Source organism: Mustela putorius, unplaced genomic scaffold (assembly GCF_011764305.1).
Source record: "Mustela putorius furo isolate JIRA1106 unplaced genomic scaffold, ASM1176430v1.1 tig00000275_pilon_pilon_pilon, whole genome shotgun sequence".
NCBI lineage: Eukaryota > Metazoa > Chordata > Mammalia > Carnivora > Mustelidae > Mustela > Mustela putorius.
Window position 1 is genome coordinate 15,271,741 of NW_025421341.1, and position 12,975 is coordinate 15,284,715.

The 12,975-nt window shown below is 35.8% G+C and overlaps 1 protein-coding gene across 1 annotated transcript in view; it reads left to right on the forward strand.

Annotated features, from left to right (window-relative positions):
• Window positions 1–8,537: 8,537 nt before the first annotated feature.
• The window catches only part of CPS1 (carbamoyl-phosphate synthase 1), a 123,607-nt gene continuing 119,169 nt past the window's right edge, over window positions 8,538–12,975 (forward strand). Inside the window, exon 1 of the mRNA XM_004767015.2 lies at window positions 8,538–8,805. Within this exon, the coding sequence (XP_004767072.1) occupies window positions 8,680–8,805 (126 nt within the window). The 5' untranslated portion in view covers window positions 8,538–8,679. The remainder of the gene's footprint in view (window positions 8,806–12,975) is intronic.

Sequence of the window (12,975 nt, forward strand, 5' to 3'; positions counted from 1 at the left end):
AGTGCCAGGAGTTTAAATCCAAGTAGGCACTTTTGACCGTGCAGAATTAAGGATCAGGATGATGGCTTCTTTTTCTTTGCCTTTCTCTTCTTCCTCCCATTTTCCATCTCCCTCTTGTTTTTCCTTTTTTCCCCCTAGAGCATTATTTTTAAGCAAAAAAATTTAACTTTGATAAAATAAAAAAGACACCTTGTCTTTCAGTAACTCAACTCAAGAATCTAATCTGGAAGAATCATGAGAATTTGCAACGGTACTTAGGAAGATGGAACTTTATTGTTTATGACAACAGTTTAGGAGGACAGAATACATCTTCCTGGACCAAATTCTCCTGAAAATAGGAGGCCGGGGAAGAAATCAATTTACTCTAACAAACGTAATATAAAAGGGTGTGGAGTATGAATGTGCGTGGGTGACCTGTTTTTAGTCAAAAAAGAAAAAAGTCTTCTACGTCATTTCAATGTAATCTGCTGTCCTTTACTTCATGAAGTCGGTAACTTCAAGACATGTTGCACAACTTGCTTCTTTGTGATCCTCAAAAATGTTTAATTTAAAGAGGGTCCAATAATCTCCTAGCACATGACCTGGATTACCATAGATAACCCCTCCTGATGGCCAGCTTTGCTCTTTAGAGCCTTGCAAAATCATTTGTGTTTACCCTCAACAAATGTTAAGAAAACAAGCTTGTCAGAGCTGTTTGTTCTGTTCAGCACATTAGAAGATGATTTTGATGCAATGATAATTATTGTGCAAAAAAGGCTGATGATGAATTAAATTTTTTAGCTTAGAAATATTTCACTTTTTAGAATGACAGTTGCCTGATGATTTGGTCATTTTATTTTATGCAATTTATGCTGTAGCCATGTTTAGGCCAGATTTTAAGAAAATGTATAGGCCAACATTAAGTGTAGAGTTTGATTGATATAATTTATGTAGCTTGTTTCACAAACTGTGCCATCATTTGCAAATTTTTTTCTACTTAAACATATTGTTCAGAACTACAGACTTTAGTTCCAGTATTAAATAACTCAAAATAATGAGTTGACGTTGGCTCATTTAGATATTTATTTCTTATATCTATAAAACAAAGGAATTGAAAAGATAATTTTAAAGATCCTTTCAGCTATATAAGACCATCTATCTATATACATTTTTTAAAAATATTTTATTTATTTATTTGACAGACAGAGATCACAAGTAGTCAGAGAAAGAGAGGGGGAAGCAGTCTCCCTGCCGAGTAGAGAGCCCGATGTGGGGCTCGATCCCAGGACTCTGGGATCATGACCTGAGCTGAAGGCAGAGGCCTTAACCCACTGAGTCACCCAGGCACCCTTCTATGTTTTTATATTCTGTTTGAGGAGTACTTAAACAACATATTTTAAAAGTGTTTTCATTTCCTCTAAAGCATCTTTCATTAGAAAAGAATACTGTTTCCTGAAATACAGTGTCTGATACATGGAAAGTATTCAGTAAATGCTTCCTGAATTAGTTATTCTTTGAGCAATTCTAGACTTTATAAATAATTGTGAAAATTCAATGGTATCCAGTTATCCAGGTTCTGGAATATGGAACTTCAAGCAATAGGATGTAAGATAGAAAAATATTTGCTATTTTAGGTAAGTCTAGCTGAATCAGTTAGCCACCAAGAAGTATGGCTCCCTGGCCAGTTGGTTCTATGAGATAGATCACTGGAAAAAATGTACAGTTTTATTTCTCTGTTACCATCTTTATTTCTTATATTATTTTAATTTTAAACATAAAAATAAATCAGAAAAATTATGGATAGTTTCTTCTCATTATTTGATTTTTATTGAAGTTATATTTTACCAATTTCCCAGTAATGTCATAGTATTTTGAGCATTGCTACCTCTGCAATCATGTAGCCTTCCTATGAAATTGGATCTTATTTTGCCTACCCTTTCTAAGTCATTTCATGTTGCTGCCTCTGTCTGTCCCAGGTATAACTGACATGCTGGAAAGAGGAGGGATGTTGGCTAAGAGCTGGGTTTGGATCTTGGCTTTACAGCTTGTTACCTTTGTGATCTTGGGCAAGCTACTTAACTGGCTGGGCCTAACTCATTCACCAACTCTGTGATATGGGGATAGTGTTAGCTATGTTCGGTACAGAGACTGCTTTAAAGATTAGCAAATTATGTATACCAAGTTCCTAGCCCAACACTTAGTAGGTGATCCACAAAAGACAAGTACCTCCACTTTCAGGCAAGATCATTTTATCATCATTGGAGCCATTTAAATGGGTTTATTTAAATACTTATTTGCACTTATTGACATAATAGCAAGTCATGTGTATATGTCCCTAGATACAGGTATATGCTAATATATTATAGTTATACATTCCAATGTTTTAACTTGTATGGTAGAATTTTTCTTATATATTAACTACTAACTGCATCTATTTTAGGGGGGACTTTCAAGAAGATTGGATATTCGTCCTTTCTGATGGAGGCATAATACTCCATAGTGTATATGGACCACATCTATGCTGAATGAAATAAGTCAAGCAGAGAAGGTCAATTACCATATGGTTTCACTTATTTGTGGAGCATAACAAATAGCATGGAGGACAAGGGGGGATGGAGAGGAGAAGGGCGTTGGGGTAAATTGGAAGGGGAGGTGAACCATGAGAGACTATGGACTCTGAAAAATAATCTGAGGGTTTTGAAGGGGCGGGGGGTGGGAGGTCGGGGTACCAGGTGGTGGGTATTAGAGAGGGCACGGATTGCATGGAGCACTGGGTGTGGTGCAAAAATAATGAATACTATTATGCTGAAAATAAAAAATAAATTAAAAAAAAAGATTGGAAATTTCAATTAGGAATCTTGTATGACATGATTTTAAATTTAATAGTCATCTTATTGTCAGAATTCTACTTTTAGTATTTTAAGTTATTTAATATTTAATTTTCTAATGAATTTTGAGAGTTTTTTTCCTTAATCTTACTCTAAGTTCTGCCATATATGGCTTTGATAATAACAACTTACTATAACCAACTTTGGGCAGCCTGCTATGCTTTAGGGCTGCTACATATGCTTTTTGGCCTACTTCCATATAATATGCAATATAGAATCTGTCCTCCATAGCTCGTATTTGCAGTTTGCTTTTCTCCCCCTTTTTGGACCAAATTACACTTGACCTCACTTTGCTTGCACTTCACTCTGTTTGTGTTTGACTATGTCTTTAATTTGCCAAGGTCACTGTGAATTCTGAATCAACTTTCTAAAGCACTGTCCACTCTGTTCTCATCCCATAAATACATAAAAAGCTTGGTTTACTCACTGGCTAATTCATTGTATCCTTTTACATTTATACACGTTCTCCAGCAGATGTGTATGCACCTAATCCTGGTCTCGAATATGTGCTCAGTGCTCTTGAATTAAAGTAGGTTGCGCCTAACATTTCTAGTTAGTCTAGTAGTTATGTCTCTTAAAGGTAGGAATTTGAACGACAAGATTTATTCTTTATAAATACATGCTGCTTGTGTGGATTAACCTGTTCTCTTTAAGGTATCTTCAAGTGGGGTCTCATTTATGGTAGCTTTTTTATTATCCCAGGATATAAATCACATGTGCCTTGGATTTTACCTATGAAACCATTTTTACAAAGCCTCTTTTTCTGCTTCATTTTGCATTTTCCTTTGTATCACTTCAACCTTTATGTTATCAAACGTTAGTCTGATAAACACATTCATGAACGCGGGTCCCTCACTCTCTATCCTTCTAAATGCCAATTGGATCTTAATGAATGTGTCTGTCTTGATTGGGTTTCCAAAGACATCTTATTTTAAAAAATTCCATCATCTAATAACCTAATATCTGTCTGTTGTTATTATTGATAAACATTCTCTCTGCCAAACTTTACTTTATCTACCAGTTTGCTCTGTTTTTTGCAATGAGAGAAAGTATATGCCTTTTATGCGGGTACAAATGCACATCACTTTCCTTGAAAGAGTAGCCTTTTTTGTCCATAGCCTTACTTGCAATGGTGTTCCTTGCTCTATTAGACTAATAAAAATCAGAATTGAAACATAATAATCATTTCTACCTTTTTCATTCTAGTTTCTGGCATCCGTACTCAAACACAAAGTAGAACTTACTTTTTCTGGAGGTGTTACCTCATCTTCTTTTACTCTGACTTTGTTTGCTCTGCAGACATACCTTGCATCTTTCTTTAAATTTATCTCTTCAAAACCTTTTGTAGAATTCTTACTTGACAGTTCTTTTTTCCTCTTCCTGAACATCTTTATTTCCTCCTATTCATTGACATAATTTTGTTTCTGCTTAAATAAGTCTAATTGATCAAGCAAGAACTCAGTACACAGGAATCCATTCATTTACTCAATCGTTTTTCCAGAAGTGCCCCTTGCATGTCTGTTCTGTTAAAGACTTTTTGATAGATGTATCACTTTCTTAGCATTGCCTTAGATTCATTACCTAGCAAGACGCACTTCAAGAGGGCAATTGACAGTTTTTGTATTTTTTACGAAGGAATTATTAACACCATTATTTCTTTATGTTCCCATGCTTGTTGCCTTTCATCTAGGATGAGCTGGTCTCATTTTTTCTAGTTGGTAGCAGATCCTCTCTTGTTTAGTCAGTGGATCATCCAAATGAAGAAGATAGTGAAATTAGTACAAGTACTAATATAGGCTGTCAATCAGTGTTAGTTGGTGTTCCTTTTAAGAAATATTCTTGATCTTTAAGCTGAATGAATTTAGTGATGGGAACAAAAAGATGTTAAAAACAAAAATAAAAAAAGAAAGAGTACTTATAAAAAGCATGTGGAACTTTTTGACCTCACTAGTAATTTAAAATTTAAATGAAAGCAAAATACTGGTTTCTGTGCTTAGATAAACAAATAAAAGATAATGTCTAATGTTGGCAGGGTGTGTTGGCAATCAGTATATAGATGAGTATACTCTCTTTGGAGAGAAATTTGGCAATAGTGAAAAAAAATGGCAATACTGATATATACCGTAGCAATAATAGAAGCAATGAAAATCAGGTATTTTACAGCTCTCTCAGTTAAGGTCTTAAAAGGACATGCAATAACATTGAATGTACTCTTGATATAATATTACCTCACAAAAGTATAATGCAGGTTGATCACAGTTTCAAAACTATGACCCTTTCATGGGAATAAGAAGAAGGTACTCTAAAACAGTAATAGATTTTATGTTTGGGGAGTGGACTATTATCTGTTTTTTCATATTTAAAAAAATTTTAAAATAGTAAATGAAACAAATATCACCTAGTACTTGATTTAGTAGCATTCTTAATACCAGATATCCCAAAGACAGATTTATCAAATTAAGTACTCTTAGAGATTTGGAAGGCTAAATGCTTCATTTCTCTTAAGAAATGATAAATTATTACTAGTTAAAGATACTTTTCTTCTCTCTCTCTTCCTTCCCCACTTTTTTCTTTATTTATATATTTGTATATATAATATACCTATATATTAGGTGTATATATAATATATGTGGAGATATATATACACGTATATGTACATATACATACATATAGACATATAGACATATATACATACAGACATATATATACATATATGTAGACATATATGTATATATATATCTCCATAAGACATTTTCAAATTTATGAAAGAAATAAAATACTTTCTCAGCATTAGATAAAACTGTTCAAGAGTCAAAATCCAACCAAATAGAGATATGCGTGGTTTAACAATTTTTAACACTGTGTATGAGATTGTGCAGGGGCAAGTAGCTCAGTGCGTAAACAGTTGTTAACTGTGATAAACGTATCAATAGAAAAGAAGGGCTAAATTTGTATAAAATATTTCTTTTTTTGAGTGAGCGCCTTATAAGATTAAAGGATTTATATCTTGGCTCATACAGAATACATTTCAAATGCACAGATTTCCCCAGGTCTCTGTGTGTACGCGCATGCCCGCCTGTCGTTGTGCTCAGCTGTGCGCAGACAGCTTACAGGAGGGGAGCACCACGTAAATGCTATCAGAGGGGGAAAAAAAATCATTCCAACCTGAAAAATACTTTCTTTTGAAATGCTTTGATAAAATGTCTTTCATAAAAGTATAATATTTCCACTAAATTTTTCATCTCTAGCTTTAATGTTTGCTACCAATCAGCTCTTATCATCTCTTCCCTTTGATCTACCCTGATGTAAACTCCCTCACTAACAATCTTCTTTTTTTTTTTTTTTTTTCCAGTTTGGTTGTAGATTTCAGTCTGTCTTGAACACTCAAATCTGAAAATACTCACCATTTTATTTATTGGTCTTTCCAATTCCCAAGGTGATTGTAGAATCATGAGAGATGAATTTCCTAAGTCTCTAATTCAGAATACTTAAAAAGAAATCCTAAATCTTCTACCTCCTTTCCTCTTGCATTCTGATGACTGGAAACAGGGGCCAGAGGCTACATCCAGGGCCTTTTACTGACCCAAAGGAAAGCCCATTACAACTCTCAGGCCTACATTTTTCTTTAGACTCTGGAGTCATGGAATTATGTCCTACAGTTGAAGATAACTCTCTGGAAAACCATGTTTAGTTCATCATGCTTTTGGCTAACTGTTATAAATGGTTACAAAGCTACTTATTTTCCTTATTCAAACTCTGAAGTCCTCAGTACCCTAGCTGTCATATTCAAAGTGCAGGGGAGGAAGGGAGAAAATAGACCACAATGTTTGCTGTGGGAATGGGCCATGACTCTGGGTAATGGGCAATGGGACTGTGACTGATTTAAATTTATTTTGCATTTAAAAAATTTTCCATAATAAGTATAAATATGTCATTGTTCTAAGGAGAGAAAGATAAGCCTCACTATATATCAATATCAATATTAATATTGGTGTAGATATATATATAGAGACAGAGACATAAACACAAGGGGTGAGACTAAGTACTGTTTTTCTTCTACCAGTATCAAAGTCCTCCATTTCATTTTTTCCAATTCATTCTTTCTTTCACACAAATTCCATCTCTGTTCAAATACTTCCATGACTACCATGAACAGTTTTTATGAATTAAGGCCACCCATTTAAGGCACACAGTCTTCCATGTTTTGGCCCTGTTCACTTCCCCACACTATACCTGCTGCTAGGCTTCCCCAGGCTGTGTCAGCTCCCCCCCACCATATGCCATATGATTTTCATATGTGAACTTTGCTCATGCCATCTCTTGTGTGTGTGTGTGTGTGTGTGTGTGTGTGTTTTCCCCTTTCATTTACTTGGTGAACTCTCATGCATGCTTCAGGGTAACATAATTCCATACTTAAATTTTACTGGACATGAGCAAGGGTGTGTTTCTTTCTTTCTCTTTTTCTTCCTTTCCTTCTTGCTCTGTATTTTTCCATTGCATTTGGACACACTACCATAGCGTTATTTTATTAATTACTTATATACACTAGAGTGAGACTATTTTTTTCCGTTTTCTATCACCAGGGACCATGAAGTACTTTGGCTTCCGAGAATGTTTATACAAAATGCATTAAGTAAGACAGAAGACTGAACTTAAACTTCGTTCCTCTTTTAAAAAAACCAAGTCCTCTTCACTTCCCTAGTTCTGGTACTCATCCTATCCACATGAAGTTTATAATCTCTACACTATTCTAGGTCATCTTTTTCATTATGGGAAGCCCTGGGAGGGAGCCTTCATTTCTTGGCCTCCTGTGCAGGGATACCAAAGGATGATGGTTCAGCACTTCCTGATCTACGCAGGCATGTGCCTGACATGAGTCCTTCCACAAGCCAATGAGACCCTTTGCCTACCTGATTAAGCATGGGATTGAAGGGCTCCATGAATCCATTTTGCCTTAATTGAAGCACGATGGCTCAATAATTTTATAAATGTGTTATTCTGAAAACAAAAAAAATCTTGACTTAGGAATAGTACTTACACGAAAATCAATGCTTGCTCATGTTTCATAGACTTCTTAGGAATCTTATAACTTAAGAGAGATATAAACAGGCTCCTTGGCTCCAGTTGTGTTTTACTTAATATTACTGATTGCTTTAAAATGTGGAATACAAAACAATGCAGTAGTAAGCATGTCATCTACTACCCTATTAACTCAAAAAAGAACACTCTATATTTATGGAGAAAAGTTAATTCTGATGTCATTTTTACTACATGTGGTTTGTGTCATCTTTTTTCTAAGATGAAGAAAATGGCAGTTCTTCAGGGTGCTTTGGGAGTCCCAAATCTCTTTTGAGGCAAAGTAGGCATCACATCTAACACTGGTAAAAGCCTTTGATCTTCGGCATTATTAGAAAGTTACTACTCTTTAGGGTGAGATTCCTAAGGTTATCCACTGTGTCTAGGTCATTCTATTCAGCTGCATAAGCAGTTCCTTTGATGGATGACTGGTTTTCTACAACGCTAGCATTATCTCAGCAGGAGAAGGTAGTGTTTGATGTGTTGCAATTTGTATTACATGTCCATGGAACATCTCTGGACATTACCTCAGGAGGAGGGGTTAAGAGAAGGAGGAGCTGTGGCTGAAGACATTTAATGACAGAATGAATGGAAATTCAGATTGCTGTGCAGTCAGCCTTAAACACCGACTGCACCCCCCATCTTTCTTTCACATTAATTTAAAAAATCTTATAACAAAATTCTCATAAATATATATAATTTTATTTAATTATAGTCACAAATCAACATCTTCAAAATGACGAGGATTTTGACAGCTTGCAAAGTGGTAAAGACCCTGAAGACTGGTTTTGGTTTTACCAATGGGACCGCACACCATCAATGGAAAATTTCAAGACCCGGCATCAGGCTCCTTTCTGTCAAGGTAACATTCCCATATTTATTGTTTCTGATAAAATCATATGGAGTGTAGTTTAGCAAGAACCAAAGGTGTCACTTAGGAAGCAAATACAGATTTGCATGTAGTTCTGAAGTGCTAACGTATTAATATTGGCTTTAATATTGAATCGACTGGGTTTAGTAAATGCTCATTTTCAACTGTTCTAAGTAAAATTATGGCAGTTTTCAACAAACGTCAAGAAGGGTCACAATTCCTGTGAATATGTAAAATGTAAGTCTGTTTAGGAAACAATGACTTTTAAAAACTACCAGGGCTCGCTCTGTCTGTACAGTCACTATTGCACACAGTTAGGGTTCAAACATGAAGTTGCTTCCATGTTCATGAGCCACAGCACAGAAGGTAATTTGTTAAGCCCTGCTTTACTGGCTCACTGTAATCTTTTCTGTTTTGAAACATCATTTTTTAGGAAAAAATTTCAGAAGGAAAATATCTACATAATTCTGGTATTTGTTAACCATGATGTAGACCATCCCTTTACTTTTTTCTTTTTCCTCTTTGCCACATTTGGGAGTCCACATTTATTATTTTTATTTTGCAGATTAAGACTTGGAGGCAATTAGAAGCTGATAATTCTGTCCCTCTGAATGTATTTATAACTGAAAAGCAGGTCTGGGAAGAGAACATGAAGTGTTCTCCCCTACTCCTACTATTGGATTATGAAATTCCAGTGGGAACTTCTGTTCCTTCCTATAACTTTATTAAGGTATTTATTACCAGAGGCATCTGAAATTACTCCATGGGAACTTTGCCAATGAAAAACACTTTTAGTGAATATAAAGTTCAAGTAATCACAGTAGCTTTAAATAGATGTCTTCTTTAGTAGTAAGAGCTATAAAAAGTGAAGAAGACTGTATCTGTTGATGTAAAAATAGGTCCTAATAGTTTTGAGTGTTTTGCTAATACTTTGTATGCTCACTGGGTTGACTAAAAGTGCTCCAAATGCTTCCTCAGCTTCTGTTTCTTAGATCGCTCAAGTCAGGATTCAGTATGGTATTTAGCCCTGAGTGACATCTGTAGGGCTCAGCCTTGCCTGTTGGTCTTTGTGGCCTCCAGTGACAGGATGGGGAAAGAATAGGAGTAGAAAGAAAGGAAGAGAGAGGGAGATAGAAAGAGACAGAGGTGAGGAGTGAGAAGGGAAGGGAGAGAGAAATAGAGACAGAGAAAGAGAGAGAAAGAACACAAGATCTCAGGAGAAACTACCACTTTAAAATTAAGAAACCTAGAAACAGCCATTTTCTTGGATTCAGTTTAATTACAACAAGAGAGCCAGAAAGGAGATATGTTCTAAACCATCATCAAATATGCAGTGACTAGACACAAACTCTGAGAGTGACTATTAGTTTCAGTTCAGTGTTAGCAGTATCTCAAGGGTACTCATATATCACTGCAGAGAGACTAGATAGTAATGAAAGTAATGCCATTTACAGTTAGATGTGTCTTCTAAGACTGCAAAGTTGTTTCCCTTGGAATATGTTTTTCTTCTTACAAAAAAAAAAAAAATAGGTAGGCAGGGATAGGTGTAGCTCCATCCAACACCAGAAAAAGAGAAATTGAGTGACTAGTTGAAATGGCATAGATCTGACTGAGATTAGAAGCCAGTTCTCCATGATCCTAATAAGTGCTCTGTATGATCCTAACCACAACCGCAACAAAATGATTTAATTATATGGATGGACTACAGTGAAAGTAGTTCTTCTAGCTCAGGGTGGCATATATGTTTTAAAGGTCTGCCAAAGTTCATAGCTAAGAATGACAAATTTGTAAGAGGAATAAGCCATCATTTCGTGATGTAGAAGTCATTACTCACACTCAGTCATTACTGGTCAGAGTTTTGGAGGAAAGCCAGGCATGAAAAATAGAAGTTCTTGAACTTCACAATAGCAAATTAAAATTCTGTGCAGAAGTCCAAGGGGGCTTATGTTTTATTCACTTATTTTGGAACAGTCCTCTACCTACTTTTCTTCCTGCCTTTTTAAAACTCAGCTCTCCTAGAAAGTTATATCCAAATTTCTTCTTTTTAGATAGACATCACCTAAAAATTATTAGGATGTGGTTACATAATGGTCAGTGAAGGGCACTGAGAATAGTCACTGAAGGTTAGTGGCATTATAGTTAGGTCTAGCTAATTAATAGATTGCAGAAGATATCCTGTGGGCAGATCTATAAGCAATGCCCTATAAATTAGTTGCCTTTTCAATGGCTTTGGAGGTCACTTTTCTTGTCCCATTAGTGGCAGAGTGGGCTTGACGACAGCAGTAATGCACTTGTAGTTTTATGTGGCCCTTCCTTGTATATTTGTTTGTGGCCAATATTTACAAAATGTAGCTTGCCAATAGACACAGTTGTATTTCTCTTATAGGAAAGAGGTAGGAATTTTAAGGTGCTCTACATTTAAAGGACTTAGCTACCAAGGATATACATGATCAACAGCCAGATCATATGGAAGGTTCAGAGACTTCAATCTTTTTCTACTAGTGTAGAAAATGTTCAGTGCTCAATACTACATTTGGCCAGTTGTAGCTGTGTAGTGGAAAATTCACTGGATGGGGAATAAAAAGATCTGGATTCTAAACCTTCTCGTGCATTTATTAATTCTCTGAACTTGGTCAAGTTACAGGTCTTTTTTGAACCTAAATTTTGTCATCAGTAGTGTAGAAACAGTTCTTGACTTACTCAGAGGATTATGTGACTATTACATATAATCAGTGCTTAAAAAATCTATAAGATACTGGGGTACCTGGGTGGTTCAGTCAGTCATGTGTCTGACTTTGGCTCAGATTCTGATCTCAGAGTCCTGGGATTGAGCCCCATCTCCAGCCTGTATCTAGCAGGGAGTCTGCTTGTCCTTTTCTCTCTCCTTCTACCCCTCCCCCATTCATAGTGGCTCTCAAATAAATAAATAAAATCTTCAAAAAATAATCTATAGGGCACCTGGGTGGCTCAGTGGGTTAAAGCCTCTGCCTTTGGCTCAGGTCATGATCCCAGAGTCCTGGGATCAAGGCCCGCATCGGGCTCTCTGCTCAGCAGGGAGCCTGCTTCCCTTCCTCTCTCTCTGCCTGCCTCTCTGCCTACTTGTGACCTCTGTCTGTTGAATAAATAAATAAATAAATACATCTTAAAAAAAATCTATAAAATACTGTAAAAACAAACCCTGGATACTTAAGATTTTATGTATTTATTTTAGGAGAGAGAGAGTGCAAGGAAGGAGGGATAGGACCAGAGCAGGCGGGAGGGGGAGAACCTGAAGCAGAATCCATGCTCAATGCAGAGCCCAACATGATGGTCCATCTCATAACCACGATATCACAACCTGAGCAGAAACCAAGAGTTGGACATTTAATCGACTGAGCCACTCGGGCACTCCAAGCCTTAGATACTAAAAAAAAAAAAAAAAAAAAAAAAAAAAAATTCTGTCCTACACACTTTAGTAGAAGGACTTAGTAGACACATCAGTTTTTCATGGACTACAAATTATTATAATGACAAAATGTCTGATGAGAATTCTCAAGTATATATAATGATTTTTCACCTTTGCCTTAATATTAAATTTATCTCTAGGAAGATATTGCTTATAGTGAAATTAGACTCAAGAACTATGAAGCAAATGATCTTTACTATTTTGAATTCAACTCCAAAAGTCAGGATGTACCTCTTAATATCCTTTTTAAAGCTTCTATCCTGGGAGTATACAGAAAGAATAATAAGTGGAAATAAACAGGTAGTAAGTAGATAGTCTCTGATTTCAAGAAACTTAAAATTTAAAAATTCTGAATTCACAAGTCTTGGAAAGTCACCAAGACTAAGTAGTTTTATTTTTACTTGCAAATGAATTTGGAAATCAAAGGTATTAAATTGAAAAGGTTAAGTACTTTATGAATCGAAAAGATTCTCAGTAGGTACAGATTCTAACATTAATCCACTTGGTTTTTAAAATGGTGACCTGTGTTACAATTAAGCCAGGAACATAACAGTCCAAGTGTCCTTCTCTCTGGTACTTCAGAAACAATTGAGCCCTAGAGTCATTATTCCCTTTGAATGGTTTTCATTTTGTAAGATTTTTATACTCTGTTTCCAACATTAACCTACCTATTTAGCTCAGTCTTGAGGAGCTATTGTCATTGATTAGAAATTGGC